Below are 27,698 nucleotides of genomic sequence, written 5' to 3'. Positions count from 1 at the left end.
ATTAAGGTTATTCCGCCAGACCCTTCCAGAGACACAGAACTGAAGTGCTAAGTGAACTGTCCCTGTTCTCTGGGTAGATTCCTCAAAGGATTTAAATAAAGGAGAAAGCGCTATATAAGAATGACTCAGACAAGGGATAGTGTTTTTATCGAATATGGATAAAATGCTCTGCTCGTCGCAAAAAATGTGTGGCTTATCATTGAGTCCATGCACTCAGACCTAAGAAAGTGCAATTGTTTGAAAAAAAAAATACCAATGTGGGGGAATTGGAGGAGAAACCTAGAAATAATAAAACTCATGTAGGCTTTATTTTAGCTGAAATAAATTACCATGGATTTTTCTGTCTCTGTGATCACAACAAGCTGAATAGTGGTAGTATTATTAACATTGCTCTAAGCAGTTGTGTTTCAGCACCAAGGAAAGCATATCACTATCCAGAATTTGAGACATTCGAATCCATGGAGAGGCAGAATATTTATAAAAATCATTCATATTACTGATTATATTCGAAACTATGTTTTGCTTTAAAATTATAAAGTAGATGCTGGGCAGCTAGGTAGTGCAGTGGATAAAGCACCAGTGCAGGAGTCAGGACGACCTGAGTTCAAATCTCACCTCAGACACTTGACACACACTAGCTGTGTGACCTTGAGCAAGTCACTTATCCCTAATTGCCTCATCCTGGGTGTTCTTCCAATGTCCACATTCTTGGAACCCCCAATTACCCCATCCTGGGTCATCTCCAGTCATCCTGATGAATATCTGGCCACTGGATTCAGATGGCTCTGGAGGAGAAGTGAGCCTGGTGACCTGCACAGCCCTCCCTAATCATTACTGTTTTATCGCACTTTTATATGACTATAGACAGATTTCATTAATTCTGAAAATTACATGTTCATGTTCCTTGACAATTTATCAATTAGGGAATAGCTCTTCTTTTTAAATAAATCTGGTTCATTTCTCCATGTATTTGAGAAATGAAGCCTTTATCTGAGAAACATGCTGAAAAAAGTTTTGATTATTCCAACGTAATTGATTCACACCCATGCTTTCTCTCTACAGAACCTCCCTCTAACTACCCTAATAAATATGAAGATTTTAGGAGTTACTTCATCACCTTCCCATTTGGAATGGTAAGCAATCTAACTTTATTGAGGTCCTGATGATTGCTCTTTCATGTTTACTTTGTTGTACTTCTCTTGAAGTTTGTGTTTGAATGCTAAATTTCCTATTCAGCTTTGTGTGTTTTTTTTTTTAATCAGGGATGCTTGAAAGCCTTCTATTTCATTAAATATCCATTTATTTCACTTGAAGAATTATATTTAGTTTTACTGGGGAGGTTATTCTTGGTTGTAATTCTAGCTCCTTTACCTTCTGGAATATCATATTTTAAGCCCTCTACTCTTTTAAAGTGAAAGCTGCTAAAACTTGTGTGATCCTGACTGCGCCTACACAATATTTTAATTCTTTCTGGCTACTTGCAATATTTTCTCCTTTATCTGGGAGCCCTCGCATTTGGTTGTAATATTCCTGGTGGTTTTCATTTGGGGATCTCTTTCAGGTATTGATTGTGTTCTCTACTCTACCATCAAAGGGTCCACCATAAGAAGTCACAACATACAATTTTAACACACAAAGCATAGATATTTGAGATTAGTAACAATTTACCCAGGAAAAAATAATATTTTATATGGAATAATTTTTATATCTCTACTCCCAAATCCCCTAAAACCATGCTTTACTCCAGCCCATCCAAGGTTTGATTTGTCCCTTATTCCCTTATCTAGCCAACTCCCGTTCAGTTGCTTCAGGATGGCCCAAGGTCCATACTGATAGAAAGAAGCGTTCCTCAATCTCCTTCAACACATCAACTTTAGTTCCATGATCCATTCCACCTCCAACCCAACTATCTATATAAGTCAGCTGATTTGAAGGCATTTGCTACTGCTTATGCCAGAGTTTTGAATCTTGATCCAGTTTCCATAATTGTTCATTACAGCTCTGGCTTGTGGAATTCTGCTTTGTTCACTCCTTATATCTTTCAAGATCAAGTGGAGGGAGAATATGATTGTAGTTAAAATACTTAGAGGATCTCATTTCACCTATGTTTACCACCTGCTTTTGGTCAATATTATATTCCCATTTATATCATTAACTACTACATTTATTAGGCATTTTCTTATTTACAAAACCTGCTTGCATATATTATCTCATTTGCTTAATATATCAGACATTATGTAGTTCTAAAGTGGAATTGTTTGCCTTGTCTCACTTTGTAGAGCTTTAAAGATGCAGAATAGCAAATATCATTTCCCTTATTTTATAGACAAAGAATAAAGACACAGGGATGTTACATTGATCATAAGATCACTATTTTAGAGCTAATGAGTCCAATTTCTTTTTTTCAACTGTGAAGTGTATTTGAGCAGAAATAAGAGATTTAGTGACTTGCTAAAGGTCATATAGCCAATAATCATCTGAAGTGGGATTTGAATTAAAGTTTTCCTCTCTCTGGGTCCAATGCCCTATCCACTACATGAAACTATCTCTAAATGACTTACTAAGGGTTGCAATGAATCATTAGCGGAGCTGGGAAAATAACCAAAGTCCCTTACTCTTACCATTAGAACACTGGAATTATTCTCACCACATCCTCACTAGGGTCTAATACTGTGAATTTTATCACCAGAATATACCATACTGTAGAGTCAGTCTTGGAAGTTTCATAACAATTGTATGGCAGCTCTTTCAACTTGGTTATATAGAAATGTGGTCACAATAGGTGATCACTAAGAACAATTTTCTGAAATTTATCACTTTTGATAATATCATCTCCTCACTGTTACCTTTTATCATATGGTGCTGAAAAATGCTAGCTATTTTTAAAACAAACGAATCCTGGACCACACTCTACAGTGAGGTTGTCTATATTTTTATACCCACTGACACGTGAATAGATGTAGGGCTTCTTGATTCCTGCCACACCTTAATTTTTCTCATTCTCCTCTACACTGTAATTCCCCTCCTGTGAATTTCACCCCATTTCATCATTCTTGCAGCCACATTTGCAATGACTTTCAGGCATCTCCTTTCTCAAGTTTAGTTTTTGACTCACAGGCTTACTCTCTTTTTCTTTTAATGATTTCATACTTGGAAACTCCAATATATATGTCAATGTGACCTAGGAAACATTCCTCTCACAATTCATTGACCTACTCTGATATCCTACAATGTACAGATAAATCAGACTTGCTCTATCACTCTTTGACCTCCATCATTTTATATTCTGAAAAGCCATTTTCTGCTAATAGTGTCCCAGTCTTATGCCTTTTCCTATGCCAGAATTTCTTAATCATTGTCTGTGTTTGTGTGTGTGTGCAAGCATGCATATGCGTGGTTTTTGTGTGTTTAATGGCTCACATAGGTTGACTAATGAATTCTGTGCCCCTCCATTCTCAGAACAATGTTTTAAAGTTCTAAAATGCTTATTTTATGTCAGATTTTAATGGATATCAATTGCATTGAAACATATTTTTCAAAATATTCAACAAACAAAGTTTTAGATCCCAGGTTAAGGACATATCTTCGCATCTTTCGATCATCCATATTCATATACCTCATTAAACCTGGCTGGTCTGGACTTGTTTTTCTTTCTTCAGAGTCTTGAACTTGTAGAAAACTACTTGCAACTTTGAGAATTAGGAGGAAGACCTGGAAGTCAAGGCTCCCACAAAACCATGCTCATCCTTTTCTTGTTTGGGTATGGTAGATTTCCGACAGTCAGGGCACACTCTGTGGACATTCAGTTTTGTACCTTGTGAGCAATGCCCCTGTTCAGAGACTGGTTGCAGGAATACAGATTCCCAAGCAAAACACATGCAATGGTCCGTGCTATTACGAAGTTATGCAGGTCATTTATGGAGATGCAGGTAAAACAATCAAAGTCTAAGCAGCAATGCACAATTTCTTTAATGATTACCTCATATTATTGTTCTGTTCTTGCCTTAACAGAGAAGAGGTTATGTTATAAAATACCAAATTCCCATGCTGACACCTCTAGAAAGCTGAGAATGGAAATAGACTCAAATGAGAAAGAGAGATTGGAACAGAGATGTTGTGTCTTTGCATGCATGTTTCTAATTCCTCTTGATTTTATCATGCTTTTACTAATCACATTAACCTGTTTAACTCTGCTCTTGGACATTAAAAAAGTGTAATAACTTATAGGGCCTTTTAGGTAATTAGTGAAGAGTGGGTGGGTGATATTGCAGTGAATGGCTAGTATGCAGCTACTTGTTGACAGACACTCTTTGGTTTATGTGGTTTAAAGCGATTGAATTTAACTGTTAAGGAAATTATTACACTATAATTTTGACCTTGAAAACCCTTTAAAAAGGTCTCAGCAATAGTCTCCAGGTGTCTTAAGAACACGTTTTGAAAGCTGTCAAATTGATGGATGACTAAAACAATAAATAGTGGTAACAAAAAGCTAGTCTTTCTTTATATAAAACGTCATCCCAAATAAGTCTTAATCTTATATAAAGTTGTAAAAATTATAAAGATATGAATTACCATATAGATTAAATAGACGTAGATAGAGATATATAATATTACTTGATAGATCAGGATAATGATTAATTCATGGTTTATCCATTATCTGATATCATCAGAAAATTTGACAAAGACTTTTGTTTTCGTAAAAGGAATGGACAAGACAAAGAAATGTAGGTTAGATGTTTGCAGAGTTGGAAGGATGTGGAACCCAATTAAAGCAGAAGCAAATAGTAAGATTTGCATTGTGAGAAGAGTTCTTTAGACATATGATCCACAAATGTGTTTGTGGCCTTTTGATTTTCAACACTATTCTCCTTTCCACGTTCTGCATTCCAAATCGGACCTCCTGGCTACACCACCCACACAACATTCCATCTCCTTTGCAATTTCTCTTCTCCAAGTTTGATAGAAAACCCCTTCTTTTCTCCACCTCATTGAATAACTGGCAAATCTTAAGGCTTGGACAAATCGCCACCTTTTACATGAGATGAACCCTAATTTCACATATGTCCCCCACAATTAAGGATCCCTCTAAAATTACTTAATTTTTGTTTTGTATCTCTTTAAGCATTTATTAAGTACTAACTATGGTGTTGTAGACAACGCCTGATACACAGTGGACTCATACAAAATAATTGTGAAATTTAATTGATATTTTTTAATGAAAACTATCCCTACATTAACATTTCAATTTCTGAAAAAAAAAAATTGTTGCTTCCTTTATTTGTATTACATGTATATGTAGATATTTGGAAATCAAGGGATATAAAGCATTATTTTCTTTGCAGCTGTAGTTTTTCCTGTTTCCCCTATTATGCATTTATTGATTATATTAAATATAACTTGAAAATGCTAAGCAAATAGCCTCCCATAATGAGCCCTTTTTAAAGACTAGAAGACGTAAAATAGGAAAAAGATCCCAGTGTCGACTCAGTGAATATTGAGCAATTTCTTTTTTTTTTTTTGACATACCCTTGAATTTTCCCTTCACTTATCAATAAAATCTTTCTTTCTTTCTTCCTTCCTTCTTTCCTTTATTAATATTTTTCCTTCCTCCCTGTCCCATATGAAAGATCAAGTGATTTTATTTTCTGATGATTTTATTAGGGGCCCTTTACTGATCAACCAAAATCTCCTTGCGACTAAATAATTTTCTGATGGCATTTTTCATTTGGGCATTTCTCAGTGTGTAGATTAAAGGGTTTAACATGGGGGTAATCATCGTATAGAAGACTCCAACTGCTTTATCAATGGAGAAGGTTGTTGCAGCCCTCATGTAAACAAACATACATGGGACAAAGAATAAAACGACTACAGTGATATGGGAGCCACAGGTGGAGAGGGCTTTGCATCTCCCCTCCACACTGTGGCTCTTCAGAGAACTCAGGATGACAGCATAGCAGACCATTAACAGAAGGAAGTTGAAGAAGCATATGAAACCACTGTTGGCTGGAACAAATAATCTGAGGATATGAGAGTCAGTGGAGGCAAGATTTAACAAAGGATTTATGTCACACATAAAGTGATCTATGACATTAGGACCACAAAATGGTATCTTAATAATGAACAGCATCTGTATTGTTGCATGGAGTAAGCCTCCTACCCAGACTACAGTCACCAGAAGGGCAAGCAACCACCAATTCATGATGGCCGTGTAATGAAGGGGTTTACAAATAGCCACATACTGGTCATAGGCCATGACTGTGAGTAGGATGACATCAGCACCTCCAAAGAAGTGTTCTCCGAAGACTTGCATCATGCAACCATTGAACAAAATGGTTTTCTTTTCATAAAGTGAGTCTATAATAAGTTTAGGTTCATTAACAGAGGAATAGCAGGCATCTATAAAAGACATGTAGGCAAGAAAAAAGTACATGGGAGAACTGAGGCTACGGTTGTGGATAATAGTGGTGAGAATGAGTATGTTACCCACCATTGTTATCGCATACATAATGAAAAACACAACAAAAATAATTTTCTGCATCTTTGGATTCTCAGTCAACCCCAACAGGATAAATTCAGTCACATTATTTCCATTATCCATTTATTCCATACCAATGTTCAATTCAGGCAAGAGTTGTGTCTGTAAAGAAAGTAAAAGTATTCAGTAAGGGAGCCTGGTTTTTATTGGATTCTTCTCTATAAAGGTCTTGTGGTAAGAGACTGGCCTAAGGAAGACATTTAAATCCCTAATACTCCTGTCACTGGTTGAACTTAAAGTAGGCAATTGATAGTCTCTGACTCTACATGTTCTTACACTTAAAGTGACTTAGAGAGAGGCATGTAGGGTAGTGCAGAAGGAACAGGCTCTGAAATAAAGAAGACCTGGATTCAAATCTCCCTCAGATATATCCTACTAATAGTGATATTACAAGTATTCTGCAAATGCCAGCTAAAGTCCTATATTCTTATTTAAACTTGTAATTGCTTTGTAAAATAATTTGCATATGCTATTTCATTTCATTTTCACAATAACCCTTTGGGATACATACTATTATTCTACTCATTTTAAAGATAACGAAATTGAGGCTTGGAGAAGTTATTTTCTTAGATTAGTACACCTAAAAAGTTTCTGAGATAGGAGTTATACTTAAGTATTTCAGATTTCAAGTCAATCATTCTGTTCACTGCACTGCCTAGTTGTGTAACTAGGCTGGATCATTTCATTTCTTTGCCTCAGTTTCTTCATTTGAATAGTTATGGGGTGGATTGATTCCTTCCCTGTGGGTTCTCTTCTATATATAAATTTTCTTATGATGTGATTTTATCAGTTACCTCAGTGAGTATGTACCAACAACAAATTTTAAACCTTAAAGAGCAATTTTAACAGAACATGTCATCAAATCTCTCCTATTATTTTGGCAACAAAATAGAGTCATATGACCTAGCTGATAATATATTTAGATAGATTGGGGTTTCATTGAATGTTGGGAAACAAAGAGTAAACACTGATTTAACACTGTTTTTGAATCAAGTATCCATTAATAGCCATAGGCATCTCGTCTTAGTTCTAGACTGTTTAACATTTTCATCATTCACTTGGATGAAGATACACTTGACATTCATAATCTATTTGAAAAAGACACAAACCTAGGAAGGATAAATAATACCATGATCTCTTATGGATTTTAATAAATTTGGGTTAGGTTAAAACATGCCAAATTAAATAAGTTACAGTAAAATAGGAATAAATTTAAAGTTCACTTGATTCCAAAAAATATCATCTTCATAGTGACAAATTGATGAATATTTGGTTAAATAGTATTTTTTCTGAATTATTGTTTTCTAAGCTCCTAATGAGTGAGCAGTGTACTGTGACAAGTGAGTGTGATTTTAGGATGTGAAACTGGAATGATAGCTTACAGGAATAAGGATATAGTGCCTCTTGATTCTTCCAGGAACAATCCATATTTGGACCATGGTGTTGAATTTCTCATGACATGTTGTAGGAAGAACTTTGAAAAATTATAGCTTTTCCATGGAGGAGAACTGAGATGATTGAAAGGAAATCAGTTTATGTTTTATGAAGATTAATTGAAGGGACTTAGCATTATAGAACTTTAAGTGAAAAGATGTAGAGAGCACATGAGAGTTGTCATATGTAGTAGAGATTGAATTTGTTCCATATACCTCCACACTGCAAAACTTGGAGCAAGTGTTGGATGTTGTAAAATGATCATAGCCTCATAGTTTTATAAAGGCATCTCAGGGGCTACTTATTTCATTCCACTCATTTTACAAAGTACAAAGGACAAAGACTTTTATTTGCTTCCTTTGGCCAAAGAAGTATAAAATAGTTGAGGTAGGATTTGAACCCAGTCCATCAATTTCCTCTGACTCCAAATACAGTACTCATTCCACTGAACTGAATATATTTAATTCTGATATAATGGGAGTAGAGGTGGAACCACCACAATTAGAGGAGTCAATAAGTAGAGTGACCCATTTCAGGAACAAATAGTGTCGCATGTTTTCATGTTGGGGCCTTTAAACAAAATCTGGATGGAAAATTTTATTGGGAATAATATAGTTAGGATTATTTGGGAGAAAGAGTATTGATTGGCTTTTGAGGTTCCTCTAATTTTGAAATCTTTTAGTCGTGTATTGCCTTATTCTATATAAACATGAGTCACTATATTTCCATGAAATATAATTCCTTTCTTCTCTTTCCTATCCCATGGATACACGTCCCTGTTTTGTGAACAATGTATTTAGTAATAACTTACAAGCCATTTCATCCCTTCCAGGTAATTGTGAAGGTTAAGTAAGACTAACGAAATAAACGGCTTTAATTGAATATGTAGAATGTGGGAGAACTCAGGTATCTTTTTAGAAAGTGAACAGATCAAATAGGTCTGGATTGCAGTGTCTATGTATTAAAAGTTTTAGAGACAAGAGATCTAATAGTAGTTTGATTCCATATTTGCCATAAATGAAGAATTCAAGGTCTCCTCCTTGAAGTTATGATGAATTAATGAAAGCTTTCAAGGTATAAGTTATATATGCACACTTAATTTGGTATGAAAATCTATCTTACAATACAGGAAAGTAGGGGATAAGAGGTTAAGCGAGGGGGTGAGGGGATGGTAGAAGGGAAAGCAAATGGGGGGAAATTAGAAGTAAACACTTTTGAGGAGCGACAGGGTCAAAAGAGAGAATAGAATAAATGGGGGGTCAGGATAGATTGGAGGGAAATACAGTTAGTCTTTCACAACATGACTGTTACGGAAGGGTTTTGCATGACTACACATGTGTAACCTATATAGAATTGCTTGCATTCTCAGTGGGTATAGGAGGGAGAAAGGAGAGAAATTGGAACTCAAAGTTTAAAAAACGAATATTAAAAATTGTTTTTACGTGCAATTGGGAAATAAGACACACAGGCAATGGGGTATAGAAATCTAACTTGCCCTGCAAGAAAATAGAGGGTATTGTGATAAGAGAAAGGAGGGGTGCAATGGAAAGGAGGGCAGATTGGGGGAAGTGGTAATCAGAATGCACGATCTCTTGGGGTGGGCAGAGGGGAGAGATGGGAAGAAAATTTGGAAGTCAAAATCTTATGGAAGTGAACGTTGAAAACCAAAATTAAATAACATAATAAAACATTTTTAAAAAGAGGGAAGTTATAGGATCATATTCTGGAAACTACGGTCACGATAAATTAGGAAGAGGAAAGAATGGAGTAGGAGAAAATAGACTAATGCTCCTAATATTTGGTAATAACTATTTCCATTTTATTAAACATTAAATTGCTTGGTAATATTATGCTTATAAATATAAACACACACACACTATGTGTGTGTATATATACATATATATGTGTGTGCATGTAAGTGTGTGGCACGTGGATATATGTATACATGTGTGTGTATATGTATATAGATAGATAAACATAGATACAGATATAAAACCATTATTCTCAAATTGTAAAGAGGTCTCATAGGCTTTTCCAGATTGCCACAGGAATACGACACAAATTTAAAAGCCAATGTATTCATAGGATTGTGTATTCTACAACAGCAGTCCTGGCTACAATAAATGAAAATCTGAATTTGATCGGTAACTGGCAGCAACTCAGTTGTCTCTTTGCCTGAAATTCCTCCTTTACATTATTCCACTTTAAATATCACCTTGATCTTTGGAAAATGTGCCTTATTTCACAATCTCTTCTTCCATACTCTGTGTTTCACTCATAGAAACAATTCTTTCACCAGAAGAAATTTCACTAATGGCCATGACCATCTTCAGTTCTAGTTGACTTTTGTAAATACAGTAAATGAATAAACGGTTTTATCTTCTCCACTATCAAATCCAGACCCTCTTCCCTCCTACTGCAATCTATCGGCTACCTGTTTTTTTTTTCTTTAAGGCTGTGTGTGTGTGTGTGTGTGTGTGTGTGCGCACGCGCGCCTGTCTGTCTGTCTGTCTCTGGGTGTCTCTCTGTCCTTCTCTCCTTTATGTCATTTAAAAATAAAATTGGATCTATCTGATTTTTAAAATAAAAATCAAATTAAAACTTTCACTCCTAACCCTCGGAATGTTTAGAAAAAAATTATATACATATTGATGCTACCTCACGTTCTTTATACTTCTCAAAACTTTACCATATGAAATTTGACTCTACCACCTGAATGAAATCAATCGTTCAGAAAACAAAGATTGAGTACTTATCAAAATGAATTGTTTACTCGTGAATCAGTTAGCTATTTTTCAGTCTCTGTCTTCACCCTCCTTACTTCCTCTGAACTTTTAAAAATATGAAGATTTATATCAGCTTTGGATCCTTCTGACCGTTCTTTCCTTCTAAATATTCTTTCACTATTTTGGCTTCCATGATAGAGTCATTTCCTTATTCTCATCCTTATTCTCAATTTCCTTATTCTCATCATAACATTGTAGTTGTTCTTTCTTTTTCAACTTTACTGAACCATCAATCAGATCCTTCCTGTTTATCTTCCTTCCTGCCTTTCATTTGGATGTTCTTCTCTTCTCTTTTTACATGCTGACCTGTGCTGATAATGTCTCATTTCATAGATGCAAACAAAATTTCTACACAGATAACTTCATATATATACATATATATATATATATATATATATATATATATATATATATGTCCAAACTAAATATTTCTCATGTACTATTGTCCTTCAATTGCCTGCTTCACACCTCACATAGCAATATGGAGGTATCTAAAACAATACATACTAAAATGAAATTATAACCCTATATTTTTACCCTATACTTTCTCTAAAATCCATGTTTTTAAGATCATTATCCTGTTTGTAGTCACCAACGTTTCTGATCTCATAATGGCCCTTGAATTTTTCCTTTCCCACATCTCCTACATACAATCAGTTGCCAGGTCATATCAGTTCTATCTACAAAATATCTCAAAATTTTTTCCCTTCTCTCCATTCTATTGTGAGCACACTTTATAATCTTTTACTTGGATGATTACAATAACGTTTAATCTCCTGCCATAATTAATACCACTTATCATCATTAGGAAAGCTTAACAGTTATGATAACCCACCACTTCTCATTATCCTTCTCCCAAAATCACAAGGACTCTTGCCTTTATTTGAAGAATCACTAGACGTTTTTATTGTCGGTATTTTTTCTCAGATATCATCTAAATCAGATATTTGCAATGGTAATAAAATTCGAATTTTAAAATGTGTCAAGTCTTACTCAAATGAGAACACTTTAACATATCCTACCTGTTGGGATTTTGCATCTGCATGCCTCTCTCCTTTGTGATTCCAAATCCTGACTTTGGTACTCTGAGTTTCCCTTCATTTTTTTTTAAAGCATGTCTATTCACTTTCTAGGGGAATCTTGAGTCAAGATCATAACTGTATTTCTGAAAAGTACCCTGAAGTCTCTAGGAGAGGGAAGATCTAGGAGCAATTCAAATAGTAAACTTTTTCTCCAGGATAGAATAATTTATATTTTATTATGATATTTTACCATATGTACATATGTTACAAGAGTTTAAAATCTTGGATTATTACAAATTTAAAAATTTCTCTTTAAGGACAGTGTAGTCTAACATAGGAGTTAGAGGATCTTTCTGGAAATCTGCATCTGTCTGTTACCTGATTTACACTACCTTTGCTCCTCAGTTCCTTTGCCTGTCAAATGTAAATAAATTACTTTTATGTGCCAGTTTACATTTTTCCAAGAACTTTCTTCCCACCCTGACACAGATGTTAACCATTGCAAATATTACTATTTTCATTTTTCAGAGGAGCAAACTGAGGCTCCGAAAGGGGAAGGTTCAGACACCGGATCAAAAATTGAATTGGTGACACATCATTTCAAGCACATAAAAACATACATTCCCTGCTACATTCCCTGCCTGGAACTAAGCATGTTTTAACAATCAAGGCTTATACCGTAGAATAAATACATTTAAAAATCAAGGACTTAATCATTGCAATGGATCACCATGAAATATATTAATCAAAGCAAGTACCAGCTCCAATAGAGTTTGTGTGGGTGGGTAGCAAAACTTACCCTAGTTTGAAGTATGGCTAAGGATTATTTCTCATGTATTCAAGAGAATTCTCACTTTCATGTCGATATTTTTATTGTGTAGGAAGATGGTGACAATTGTGCACCATAAATCAGTCAGTTTATTTACTTATTTTTAGTAGTATTCTCAGGATTCTTGCATCCTTGTTCTCCCTCACCTTGAATCTAGGAAAACTCAACCTTATTCGGTATTATATTCTGTAACAATAATAAAAGTAAAACAAAACTAAAACATTGAGATATTAAGGTCTCACTGATTCTCTACATGCCTTTATGAGAATAGGTAGAAATAGCTTTAAAAGACCATCTATTTTTATACCTTCTCTCCTTTTACCTCGTCATAAGAAATGAAACCAAATAACATATTATAAAGTTTAGGGACCGATTTTCATGCCCAGAGCTGAACTCTAAGAGGAATTAATTATCAATGGTGCCAGAAATGCTTTGTCATAAAGGATACATTATTTTGGAAAAGGGTTTGTGAAACAATGCAGACAAGTCCAGTACATTCTTCTTTACATATTGGAAGAATCAATTATTTGCCCCAGAAGAGAAATAATGAAATGTACCCATTATGCTTTTAGGACCTGGATCACCAGGGATACAGTGTCCAGCATTAAAGAAAATATCAGAAAATTTTCATCCCAATGACATTTCGCTGGTGCACCTTTCACATGGGCTTAGTGAAAATTACTGTGGATCCTCAGGTGACCCCTCACTTACTTTGTCAACTCCTCTGATATTTATCAGCTTGGAAGATTTTGTGAAATACATTAGCAGGCAGAAGGAAATAATTACTAGACGTCCAGTCACTACGAATATTTTTAAAGTTATAGATGCAAATGAAAGTCTTTTAAAATGTTTTTCCACAGGGCTTTGGAGGGAACAGGGCATATAGGTCGTGCAATGTATAGAGTTCTAGGCCTGGAGTCAAGAATTTTCATCATTCTCAGTTCAAATCCAGCTTCAGAGTCGTATGAGCTGTGTGACCCTACACAAGTTACTTAAATATATTTGCCTCAGTTCATCATCTATAAAATGAATTGGAGAAGGAAACGGCAAACAACTCCAGTGCTTTTGCCAAGAAAGCCCAAATGGCCTCAAAAAAGTTGAACATGACTGAAAAAATGACTGAAAAACAACAAATTTGGGTAGAATAGTGTATATTAGGAACAACCAGGTTTTGTTGTTCTTGTGTTTAGTTTGTTTTTTAGTGTGTTTGTTTTTGCTTTTTTAACCTTCAGTTAATACATACTGTATCAAAGCCCCATTGCAATGATATGGATCTTCCAATTCAACCCAGTCAATATGAACATCCCCAAATCAAAGATTCAGATTGTTTCTGTGATGATTTTCACCATTACCTTTAGGATAATAATTTATAGGAAAAGGCAAATCAGAATCAACGTATGAATTTCCCAAATGAAAAATCTTCAAATAATAAAAACAGGCACTTTGAAGAGTCCAGAACAAAGCTATCAATAGTCATGCTAATTATTGTCCTATTCCTCTTCTGTTCTTTGTAGTTTAACTCCTTCAAAAGTCAGTTACAAAATGACGAATGTAAAACGTGTTTAACAAGAACGTATGTGTAGAACCCATAGAATATTGCATGTGATTGTTGAAAACTGAAAACTGTGATTGTTGAAAACTGAAAACATTAAATTAAATAGAAATAAAATTTTTGTTCTGGTAACAAAAAATAAATTAATTCTTTCTAGAATTATTAACCAACAAGATAAAACAAAAATAACATGGGTAAGTTATAAGAAAAAAAAGGTCGGTTAAAAAAGATGCATGCACTTTCTCTCACCTTTCTCTCCTTTTAATCTTTTACAATTTAGTTTCTGACTTGATCATTCCAGTGAAACTGCTCTCTTCAAAGATATAATAATGTCTTAGTTACCAAATCTTTTTCTCAGTCCTCATTTTCCTTGACATCTTTGCAGACTTTAACACTCTTCATTCTTTCCTCCTTGATATTCTCTTCTCTCTAGGTTTTCAGCACACCATTCTCTCCTAGTTTTCCTATATCTATTTGACAACTGCTTCTCTGTCTTCTTATTGCATTTTCCTGAAGATTACATCCCCTAATTGTTGGTATTCCTCGACATTATGAATTATGCCCTCTTCTCTTCCCCGTCTATCCTTTTTCACTTGGTGACCTTATCAGATTCAATGAATTTAATAATCATCTCTATGCTGATGATTCTCAAACCTATGTTTCTTACCTCAATCTCTCATTGATCTACAATCTCACATTTTCAACTGCCGTTCAGACATCTCAAACTAGTTGTCCTGAAGATATCTTAAACTCAGTACCTCCAAAATGCAATCCATTATCTTTCCTCCTAAATTCTCCCCCCTTCTACTTTCTCTATTACTGTAGAGAACAATCTCTCAATCTCACCACCAAAAAGTCATCCTGAACTCCTCACTATCTCTCATCCCCTAACCCACCTGCTACCATATCCGATATGTTGTATATGCTTGTTCATTTCATGTTGGCATCATTTAAAAACGTCCCCTTCTCTCCTCTAACACTTTCTACACTCTGGTGCCAACTCTAATTAAATTGCATCTTGATTACTGCAGGTCCTTGCTGGTGGGTCTGCCCACCTAAAGTCTCTCCCCACTTTAATTCATTATCCATTCAGCCACTAAAGTGATTTTCCTAAAACACAGGTATGATCATATCAACTTCGCTTTAACTCCTATTAACTCCAATGGTTTCCTATTGCCTCCATGACGAAAAATGTGAATTCTCTATTTTGCATCCAAAGTCCTTCATAACTGAGCTACTCATCTATTTCAAGTCTTCTTATGCCTTATTCCCCAATATGTGCTCTTTGATCTAGTTACACTGGCCTCCCAGCTATTCCACAAACCATATACTTAATCTCTTAGATTCAAGCATTTTCTCTGGCTGTTCCCCATCACTTCCTCTGCTCAAATCACTGACCTCTCTGGCTCCCTTTAAATCCCATATACAATACCACAATCTACTGGAAGCCTTTCTAAATGTCTCTTAATTGCAAGACTTTCCTCTTTTAATTATTCCCTATGTAACCTTGTGTAGCTTGCTTTGTATGTTGTCTCTCCATTAGATTGTAAATTCTTTGTAAGGACTTTTTCCCTCTTTTTGAAGCATGATTCCTGGCACGTACATAGTAAGTACTTTAAAATGTTTATTGAATGAAGGAATGAACAAAAGTTTCAAAGTAATCGGGGGAGAGTTGTATGATACAGAGTGGAGTGAGCAGAAAGATTTACACAATAATAACATTATTATAAAGAGAAACAACTTGAAATGACTTTAGAACTCTGGTTTGAACTTCATTCTACATCATCAGATGTTTGGTTTTGATTCCGTGGAACAATTCTCACCCCATTCTACCACCCCACGGCAGGAAAATCTGACCACCTTCACTCTCATCATCATGGAAAATTATTCAGGTTTTGATCCTCTAAACTTTCTCAATTCATCCTCAGTTGCCTTTCCCCTATGGTTGGAGTCCTGAAGGATAAAGCACTGAATTCCTCCCAAAGTCCTGTCTTATAGAGGGTTCACAACTTTCTTATTTACTCCATTTTCTGCTAAGATTTCATTCAAAATTGTATTCAAGGCCTTTCACACCTCTCCCTCCATGTACTTTTACCATCTGTATGTATGGACATACCATATGTATCACTCATATATATATGTATATATTATATAAATATAACACACATATACATATATATACATATATTGCAATTCAGTGACACTGACTTAACATTCCATGTCCTAACTTCATGAATTTTCACTTGTTATCTCCCACATTCAGTTGTTTATGAGGTTATGAAAAGAGATTCTGTAGAGAAATGAGGACAGGATAGAAACTTGGGTAATACTTTTTAGTGATTTCATGACAGTGTTTATTTCCCCTGATTTTAGGCAAAGCATAAGATTATTTTTAGAATAATAATTTTGTTTTCAAGGTTGTTCACTATTCCTTGAAATTCTATTGAAGGGGAAAAACATAATTAAAATATTCTTGTTCTTTCTCAAGAGTATGCTATATGCTCCATATTGAAAGTTGCTTATATAATAAAGACATAATTGTGACGATGAAAAATACAAGAAAATGTAAACAGAATATGAAACTTATTTTTAAATAGTGAAACGAAATATTTTCTACATGGTCTTAAATGTACTAGAAGGAATCCTAAGACAGAGTGACAAATTATATGGGTTCAACCACGGTGGATATTATAAGAATTCATAATTCTAATTTTGATTAGAGGAGGCTACCTGTTATAGAGTATGGTATGCTGAAACTGAAACCAGAAAAGACTAGTTGAAACACGACCACTGACATTTATTAACTATGGGTCATTGTCACTTAATTTCTCTCCACCTAAGTCTTCTTATGTCTAAAACTTGGATAATGATACCATTATCTAAATCACAATGTTTTCATGAAGTTTAAATAAAGGCAAAATATTTTGCCAGCTATAAGATTGTATATTTCACTGAAAATTAAAACAGAAATATTGAAAACTTTTCATTTTTAGCATTAATTTGTGATATTTAAGTAAGTTCTTTCTTTCTAGAAGATAGTCTAAACAGGCATAACAGCAAGCACCCTAGCATACCCAGGATCACTTGCTAGCACAGGTTCTTAGATATGCTTTACCAGGAAAGATAGCTCTTTAAGAAGTCAATAATCTTTTCTTAACAACATTCACTAATTCAGGGGAAAAGTGAGCACCCTGAATTTCAGAGAAAATACAAACAGAGAAAATATAAGCAGAGAAATAAAGACCAACAGGACTCTAAATCAAGAAATATTGCTATACACTTTACATAAATACCTGGATTGAGAAAGCCTTTACATCTGAACAGTTGGTGGGTCCAAATATATGGCTACTCAGAGTCTTGAGCAGGCAATCACAAGGTCCTTCTCAATAGCAAGCCCCCAAAATAAAATGCCAACTCAGTGTATATACACACTTGTCAGAGCCAGAAGGCATCACACTCATATCTCAGTGACTAATTAGAAATTAGCAAAATATGTGAAAGCCTTTCTACAAACAAGCCTCTGCTAAGCAAACTTCCCTTAATGGGTTCCAAATGAGGCATATTAATAGGTGGGGAAGAGCTTCCATTCCATTCACATTTCCACAGGCTAGTCTATTTCACAGAAGTATCTATTAATTAGTGTGTTCTTTTGCATGGCCCAAATGTTTTGGGTCAGTGCTAAGCTCCTAACATTTAAAATTTCTCTAAGACTTTTGGAAGAACTAGAAAATAGTTAACAAGAGAAAAAAAAAGATGTAAACTGTGGACTTCTGAGCTACTCACAGAAATAGCATTCTGGAGATGGAAGCACCATCTCATTGATTTATCTACCAATGGCCAATTTGAATGGAAAAAAATATCTCATTAAGATAATCACTTAATTGTGGATTTGCTTTTCTTGTCATATTCTACATTATGATGTGATAGAGAGGGTTTTTTAATAGGAGTCACAGTACAGTGGCAACTGTTCTCATTTTGGAGGCAAGCTAGCCAAGTTTGAACCAGAAATTTGTCAATGCATATGTCTGACTTTGGGCAAATTGTTTAAATTTTTGGATGTCATCTTCCTTATTTGAAAAATAAGTTGGTGGATTTGACGTGGTAAGGGGAGTTGCACTGTGATTTGAGCCAATTCAAGCTTTACATCTAAGGTCTTATGATTACGTTTTGTAATTGATTATTAACCACAATATTTATTCTCAAGTAAAAAAGAAATTGGGCATCTAGGTAGCACAGTGAATGAATCACTGGGTTAGGATGGCTCATCTCCATGAGTTCAAATCCAGCCTCAAATATTTATTAACTGTATGACTCTGGGCATGTCACTTAACCGTATGTACCTCAGTTCGTCATTTATCAAATGAGCTAGAGAAGGAAATGGCAAACCACTCCAGTATCATCACCAGGCGAACCCCTAATGGTGTCACAACGAGTTGGAAATGACTGAACCAACTCAGCAACAGGAGAAATAAAGATACTGATTCTGAAATTATTTCATTAATAGAAATATGCAGATATAAATATCATCTTTGTAGAGATACCTTCATCCATAGGAGTAGAAGAGATTATCAAGAAATTGAGCATAGAGATGAAAGAGAGGAAGATCAAGGAGAGATTTTGGAAATCCATCCATGTTCAGAGGTGTATATTTATCCTGACTGCTGATCTCAGAATTGAGTATTATAAAATCAAAATATCAATCAACTCTGAAAAGCCTTAAAAATGCTCTGTGTCTTGCATTATCAAATACTGCATCAAGATTTAATTCTTGACGTTGAAATAACCAGCCCTATCCATCCTAGTATGCAAATTTGCTTCTGTCTTTAATAAATGGTAAAATTATATGGATATCAAAAATTATTTAAAAATATTTTTCATGATTTATTACCAGTACTTGCTTGATGTGCATACCTACTTTATAAACCTGTATGCCGGATCACGTAAAACATTTTGGGGCAAAAAGGGGTCACCTGTCGGGAAAATTTAAGAAGCCCTGCCATAGAGAATGAAGCAATGAAATTAGAAAAGCAAGTTATAATCTACCTGTCAGAGGGGAAAAATTCATAACCAAACAAGAGATCGAGAGTGTTATGAAATGTAGAATAGATAATTTTGATCATATTAAATCGAAAAGCTTTTGTGCAAAAAAAAAATCAATGTGTGCTTAGAGGGAAAACAGCTGGGAAACAAATTTTAAAGCAAATGTCTCTGACAAAGGCCTCATTTCTCAAATATATAGAGAACTGAGTCAAATTCAAAATGCAAGCCGTTCCCCAGTTGATAAATTGTCAAAGGGTATGAATAGGCGCTTTTCAGATGAAGAAATCAAAGCTATCTATAGGCATATCAGGAAATGCTCTAATCACTTTTGGTTAGAGAAATGCAAATCAGAACAACTCTGAGATACTACCTCACACCTATCAGATTGGCTAATACGATAAAAAATGAAAAAAAAAATAAATGTTGGTGAGGATGTGGGAAAATCAGTACACTGACACACTGTTATTGGGGTTGTGAACTGCCAACCGTTCTGGACAGCAATTTGAATGGGCAACCAAAACTGTACATACTATTTGGTCCAGCAATACTTAATTGTTTCCTCATTTGCCTATTTCAATACTTCTAATTTATTTATTTCTCAGTGCTACAACTGGAATTTCTACATTAATATTGAGCAGTAGTAGTGATAATAGACACCTTTCTTCCACCTCTGATCTTACTGGACAGGTTTTTCATTTATCCCTCTTATATATAGTGTTTCTTCTTGTTTTTATGCAGCTACTATCTCTCATTTTGGGAAAGGTTTCATTTATTCCTACACTAAGTGTTTTTTGGTACAAATGATCATTGCATTTTGGCAAAAGCTTTTGTTGCATCTTTTGATATGATTGTACATTTTTTATTTTGTTGTTGATATGGTCAGTTATGCTTATTTGCACGTATTATATGCACACATAACTATACCTATATCCACATACATACATATCCCATATACAGATAAACACATATACACATACACATATATGAGTATATACATGCACATGACACTCACATACATACACACATACATACATAATGAACCAGCCCTGCATTCCCGGTATAAATACCACCTGATCATCATGATCTTTGAAAGAGATTGCTATAATCTTCTTACTCATATTCTAAAGTTTCATATGAATATTCATGAAAAATACGTCCATATTTTTCTTTCTCAGATTTTGCTCTCTCATATTTTGTTATACAGTAATTGTTATACAATAATTTAGAAGGATTCTTTCTTTACTTATTATTTCCAAGTAGTTTATATAATATGGGGAATAATTGATCCTTAAATATTTGGCAGAATTCACTTGCAAATCCATCTAATTGTGGAGAATTTTTTCTTAGGGAGCTTATTGATGACTTGTTCATTTTTTCCCTAAAGTTTATTTCAGTGTTCTACTTCCTCTTCTGCTAATTTGGGAAGTATACATTTTTTTTTGCAGATGTTCATCAGTTTCACTTAGATTGTTGGTTTCACTGACATATAATTGGGGAAATAACCACATTAATTTCATTTCCAGCTGCTACACATTTGCTTTTTCACTTTTGATATCAGTAACTTGATTTTCTTCTTTTGTTTTAATTAAAATAACCAGTAGTTTAACTATTTTATTGGTTCATAAAAGCAGTGCTTTTTGTTTTTCTTATTGTTGTTTTTAGTCATACTTGACACTGCACGAAACCTTTTAAATGTGGTTTCCTTAACAAAGATACTGAAGTGATTTTTCATTTCTTTCTCCAGGGTCGCCTTTTTACAGTTGAGGAAACTGAGGCAAACAGATCTTAAATGATTTGCCCAGGGTCACACAACTAGTAAATGTTTGAAGCTTGGTTTAAACTCAAGGTGTTCTGATACCAGACCCTGCACCCTATTCACTGTACCACCTAACCCTGATAAAACGAGCTCCTAGTTTTACATATTAGCTCAATTTCTTTTTGACTTTCAATTTCATTCATCTATCCACTGATTTTCAGGATTTCAATTTTGATGTTTAATTGAGGGGGATTATTTGTTCTTTTGCAAGGCAATTTTTTAGTTGCATGCTCAATAAATGCACACATAAACATATGCACACATACATATATATCACACAAACACACATATATGTGTTTATCTGTATATATTTATGTGTGTATATATAAACACATTCACACATATAAACACGCATATACACATGCACACATGTGTGTATGTGATATATACATATATACATATATATCACTTAAAGCCTCTTAATAACCCTAGCTCTATAATAAAATAGCATTTCCTCTTCAAAATAACTCTACTGTTTGCTCCTTTGGATACATAATTTTTTTCTTGACTCTACTATTAAGATTATTCAGTGACACTACTCTAGACACAAAGAACTAAAGGACTAAGTGAACTGACCCTCTCCTCTGGGCGAATTACTCAAAGGATTTAATTAAAGGAGAAAAAGCTTTAAGGAGACAACATTAGAATGACTCACAGACACAGGATGGTGTTTCTATCAAATATGGATAAAATGTTCTGCTGTTGACAAAAATGTATGGGCTATCAGTCGATAGACTCACACCTAAGAAAGTGCAATTGTTTGAAAAAAATACTCAGTTGTGGAAACAGGAGGAAAAATTTGAAAACAATTAAACCCATTCAGATTTTGTTAAGCTGAAATGAATTGGCATGGAATTTTCTGTCTCTGTGATCACAAGAAGGTAAATTGTGATAGTATTTTCATTGCTCTAAGAAGTTGTGTCTCAGCACCAAAGAAATCATATCGGAATCCAGTACTTGGAACATTCAATTTCATGGAGAGGTAATATATTTATAAAAGTCATTCATACTTCTGATCATATTCCAAACTGTGCTGTGCTTCAAAATTATAAAGTAGATGCTAACCCAAACTGAATGATTGTTTCTGCCTTAATTCAGTGAGAAATGGGAGTAGTGTTATCAAAATAAAGAAATAAACCCCCACTAAAAAATCCCTGGTGGTCATTTTCTCCCATGACCAATTTTTGCTGTTTTTAAGTATCTGTTGTTATACATGAAGAAATTAAATGATTCAGCCGATTATTTTAAGATGTAAAGTACATAGAACATTTTATGTATTTATCTATTGTGAAGTGACATCTTAGCAAAGAGATTAGAAATGTATAAAGATCAAGTTTAGCAAAATACTCAAAAAATAGCATATGCTATCAATTTCAGAATAGTGCGTTAGTAATATGGTTTTGGCTGTTAATAGAAGACAATAAGCTTCCAGAAATTGTAAAACACAAAAAAGCATTATCTCTTTCATTTCTTCCCTCTCCATTGAAATAACTGATGAACATGTGATAATAATAATAATAATAACAATAATAATGTTGTGGCATTTATAAGTTTCTTACTATGTGGTAGTTATATATTATTTCTATTTAATAAAAATACATTTATTCATACACTTTCAAATTTACGACTAATTAAACTTATATTTGGAAAAGGGTGAATAATAGATTGAAGTGATTTCTTTGGAGGGATCAACTGCATTTTAATAAGTGTATTAGAGATAAAACATATTATCATAACAACATAATAAATCTCCATTGAATGAAAAAAAGATGTACTGAACTCTTTAGTAACAGAGGTCACCAAACCTCAATTTATAGGAAAGATCCTAATGACTTTAAAAAAACCAATTCATTTCATGTAGGTGATCAGAGGACCTTGAATGATGGTCTTACATTTCTGTGCATTTCCCTATTTTCCACTGGAATCACAAAAATTCTTTTATTAGAACAAAGTTCTTCTTTTATTAGAAAAAATTAGGTTCTTGGAGTGGAGGTGTCTTGTAAATTTTAGAAGAGCACTGATACCTCAGTGTAGAAGTTTGTGTTTCCAAAAAGAAACTAAAATGCTCATGCTATTGGAAATGGGGAAACTCATTGCCAGTCATAAACCCAAGAAGAGAAAAAACAAGAAAAACTAGATGTTAATTTATTTACTTAAATATGGCAGACTATACTGATGCTATGAGAAAATATGAAAATATGGAATTTAGAGAAATACTAAAAGATTTTCCAATGAATTGAAAAAGAGTAAAGTAAGCAGAACATGGAAAACAATCTCCATACTGATGATAATATAAACAAAAAACAATTTAACAAAAAAAAATTAATATAATGTTCAAGCTTGTCACAAAAACACTTAAGAAAGTGTGCCTTCCTCTCTTTATTACAAAGAATACAAACTATGAGTAAAGCATAATTCATATACGGTCTTATATAGGGAGCAATAAATTGAGAATGAACATGATATAAAAATGGGTCAATAAAATATTTGTTTCATAATTATCTTCATAGGTAAATAAGATTTGACTGATGCCAACACAGAAGAATAATCAAATTTTGCGTGAGATTAAAATTTGTATATGGAACAGCCATCGTCCCCCAGCCTCCAAAAAAGTTCTGTGAAGCAGGAAATGTTCCACGATTATGTTCAGTATACTGCAAACAAATTGATGCCCCAAACATTAAGCACGTTGTTCATTAAAGAGGCCAGATGTCAGACCTAAACTCAAGGCTCTGCTAACTACATGTCTAGAACTGTATGCAATAAACACTTTTCTCTGCCTTCCCCTCACCCACAACACACACATACCCATGCCCAGACCCCCCTCCCCCCCAACACACACAAACACATGGAAATTAGGAACAACATCACAAAGTTTGTCCTCCTAGGGCTCACTCAGAATCCCGAGATACAAAAAATACTATTTGCTGTGTTCTTAATTATCTACATTTTAACTATGATGGGCAACATCCTGATTATCATAGCTGTCATTGGAAGTAAGAGCTTGAGGTTCCCTATGCACTTCTCTCTTGTCTTCTTGTCTTTTATGGGTGCTATCTATTCCACTATCACTGTCCCTAAAATGACCATAGACATGCTCTATGAAAAGGCAACCATTTCTTTCCAAGCTTGCGTGGTGCAACTCTTCTTGGAACACCTATTTGGTGGGGCTGAAGTTTTCCTCCTCCTTTCTATGGCCTATTATCGCTATGTAGCCATCTATAAACCCTTATATTACTTAGTCATTGTGAGATGGCGTGTGTGTGTTCTGCTGTTGGTGGTATCCTGGATTGGAGGTTTCATGCATTCATTAGTTCAGTTCCTTTTCATTGTTAATATTCCATTCTATGGACCCAATATCATTGATCACTTCATTCGTGACATGTACCCTTTACTGGAAATTTCCTGTGCAGATACCTATATAATTGGCATCTCAGTGGTTGCCAATGGGGGAGCAATATGCACAATTATCTTTGTACTCTTGCTTATCTCCTATGGGGTCATTCTACACTCATTGAAAACCCAAAGTTCAGAAGGTCGACAAAAAGCCATTTCTACTTGCGTCTCCCACATCACAGTTGTTGTCTTCTTCTTTGTCCCTTGTATCTTCATGTATGTTAGGCCTGTCTGTACCTTCCCTATTGATAAATCTCTAACTGTCTTTTATACTATCATCACACCTATGCTGAACCCTTTGATCTACACTCTGAGAAACACAGACATGAAAAATGCCATGAGGAAGCTTTGGAACAGAAAAGTGATGTCCAGCTGTAACCTAATGAATGTTCTGGCAAAGCAATGATTTCTCACAAGGGAAATGGTAGAATATCGTTACATTCCTACAACTTATTTGAGTTAGAAAGCAGATCTTGAATATGTGAAAAAATAAGCTTTCTGTCAGCATTAAAAACTGACTTTTTGTTATTGTTGGAACTATTTCTTTAAGAGAATGATGGTTTCATGAAAAAATGCTATCCACATCCAGACAGAAAGATGGACTCTGATTGAAGATTGAAGACTATTTTCCTCTTTATTTGCTTCTTTTTTCTGCAGTGTGTCTAATGCAGAAATATGTTTTATGTATCTTTGTATGTATAATGAACAACACATTTCTTGCCTTTTCAATGGATGGGGATGGGCATGCATAGAGGGAGATGATTTGGAAGAAAATAAAACTTTAAAAAGGGTATCACGGTTCATCAGGAAAATATCAATTCATTTTAATTAGGTGAAGCTTTTTAAACAACAGTTGACTCTTCTTACAAAGATAATTCTGAGAATACCATTTTTTAGTGATGGGAATTAATATGTCACATGATAGGTTTGTGTGAGGCACTGCGTATTCTACAGAAGAGAAAAAGCTAATCAATTTCTCAGTTAACTTGATGTCATCACTGCTCCAAATTTTCAAAATAAATCAACCACCTTCACATGTGATTTTTAACTTTATCGTCTTAAAACTACATCTCATACATTATAATGTGATGTGAAATCTGTTAATATAGGAATATTTGTTTTCAATTAGGGAGATTCTTCATTATATATGTAAAGCCTAAACATGCAAAAAGATGTGTGGCCTGATCTTTGTAAATCAAATAGCATGTTCCAATTCTTTCAAATAGCAATATTAAATTGTACCAATAATTAAACTGTAAATTGCTAGTTATTATCTTATATTCTTCAATAAGAGAGGTAGCATGGCATATTAGATAGAGATTTTAGACCTGTAGTTTATTAAAATGAAGCAAAAATCAAATCTGACACTATATGTATTATTTAACCCCTCTCAAACTTTAAAACTATTCTTGTTATTATGAATAGTGACAAAAATAGTCTCATTTCTTTTTTTAAAAAATGAGTTCTAATAAAAACAATCCATGAACAAAATGCCATGTTTTTGTTTGCTTGTTTTTTTTATATATTTCATATGGTATAGATTCTAGTACAGCTGTGATTTTATATAACAGATAGTTTTTAGCGTCAGATAAAATGTTTATAAATGTAAATCCATCTCAGTAATAACATCAGTGAATCATCTTCAGGTCAATTCTAAAAGCAGTAAGGACAACAGGGACGTTTATTTAAGTTGTACTATTTCCACAAAGTTTTGATTCTCTTGTCCAGGTTTCCAAACTAAGGAAGTTGATTGTTATATTTTGGTGAGACATCATGAGTTTTTGAGGTGTAAATATCTATTAGAAGTTTTTTCCTATTTTATGAACCAAAGACGTACATCCTCTAAAAATGTGGAATTTTCAATTTGTACCCTTTGTATTTGTCAATTCATGTTACAGATTTCAGTCCCTGAGAATGTTTCTAAATGGTTATTTCATAGATTCAATTTTTTTAAAGGTTTCTGTGATATGCTTTCACTGTTTCCATAATGTTCTTACATGAGATCTTCATTGATTACTAAGTCTGGATATCCCAGGAGATAAAATTGTCATTCTTTATTATTGTTTTCTCCTGTGCCAACAATATAGAAATTGAGTTGAAACCTGATAATATGATGATGGTGGTGGTGGTGATAAGGGTATCACCAATAAGAACTAACATTTATATAGCATTTATTTAATTCCAGGCAATGTGTTAAACACATTGTAATTATTATTTTATTTGAGAACTCTCTTCTGAAAACCATGTATATTATTTGACCATTTATCAAGTGGATAATAACTTGTTTTTTTTAAAATAAATTTTGCTAACTTTCCTACTTCTTTGAGAAATGAAGACTTAGAGAAATTTTCTATTCTTTCTCATCTCATTTTATTGTTTTCCTTCTACCTTTGCCTGCACTAGCTTTGTTTTTGGAATTCTTCTCAATTTTATATAATCAAAATTATTCATTTTTCTTCCACTGATCCTCTTGTTCTATTCATTAGTCCTAAACTTTTCCCTTGTGCATAGATCTGACAGGTACCTTGTTTCATGCCTCTACAAAATGTTATTTTACCACCTTTCATATCTAAATCATTCATCCATTTTGAACTTATCTTTTCAAACATGTGAGATAATAATCTGTGACCAGTTTCTCCCAAACTGTTTTTTAGTTCGCCCCCCAAATTTTGTCAAATTGTGAGTATATACTCCAAAATTTGGATCCTAGTGTTTATGAAACACTAGATTTTTGTAGTCATTTACTACTGTGTATTGTGTACTTAATGTATTCAAATGATTTGCCCCTCTATTTTTAGCAAATTATCAGCTTGTTTTCATGATTAATATTTTCTAATGTGCTTTGAAATCTGGTCGTTCTAAAATGTCTTCCTTCTCCTTTTTTCATCAAATACGATGACATTCTTGTCCTTTTGTTCTTGCAGAAGAAGTTTCCTATTTTTTCTAGGACAATAAAATGATTTCTTAGCAGTCAATTGCTTGAGGAAATTAACTTTTAAAAATATTGCAATTTTTTTAATATTTTTATTTAACCTACATATGAACCATTAGTATTTCTCCAGCTGTTTAGATCTGTCTTGTCTTTATGAATATTTTCGGTAATTGTGTTAAATACTGCATGGATTTGTCTTTTCAGACAGATACCTAGGTATTAAATATTGTCAGCAGTTATTTTAAGTGGATTTTTTTTCTTTTTATCATTTCCTATCAAGTGTGTAGGTAGCATATGGAAAGAACAATGATTTTTGCAATTTTAATTTATATTTTCCAACTTTGCTGAAATTGATC

General features: G+C 34.0%; 2 protein-coding genes and 1 pseudogene across 2 annotated transcripts; 2 read left to right on the top strand and 1 right to left on the bottom strand.

Moving 5' to 3' along the window:
* Nucleotides 1–1,059: 1,059 nt before the first annotated feature.
* LOC140515321 (olfactory receptor 4A47-like) lies at nucleotides 1,060–25,901 on the top strand. The gene is made up of 2 exons (XM_072625989.1): nucleotides 1,060–1,133; nucleotides 23,525–25,901. The coding sequence occupies exon 2, from the start codon at nucleotides 23,758–23,760 to the stop codon at nucleotides 24,814–24,816; it is 1,059 nt and encodes a 352-aa protein (XP_072482090.1). The 5' UTR covers nucleotides 1,060–1,133; nucleotides 23,525–23,757; the 3' UTR covers nucleotides 24,817–25,901.
* LOC140515323 (CCR4-NOT transcription complex subunit 7 pseudogene) overlaps nucleotides 1,061–27,698 on the top strand; it is a 154,952-nt pseudogene continuing 128,314 nt past the window's right edge.
* Nucleotides 5,669–6,668, bottom strand: LOC140515322 (olfactory receptor 4C46-like). The gene has a single exon (XM_072625990.1). The coding sequence runs from the start codon at nucleotides 6,596–6,598 to the stop codon at nucleotides 5,669–5,671; it is 930 nt and encodes a 309-aa protein (XP_072482091.1). The 5' UTR covers nucleotides 6,599–6,668.

Source organism: Notamacropus eugenii, chromosome X (assembly GCF_028372415.1).
Source record: "Notamacropus eugenii isolate mMacEug1 chromosome X, mMacEug1.pri_v2, whole genome shotgun sequence".
In the NCBI taxonomy this organism is placed as follows: domain Eukaryota; kingdom Metazoa; phylum Chordata; class Mammalia; order Diprotodontia; family Macropodidae; genus Notamacropus; species Notamacropus eugenii.
The sequence above is the reverse complement of the archived record's forward strand: the minus strand, read 5'-3'. Positions and strand labels throughout refer to the sequence as shown.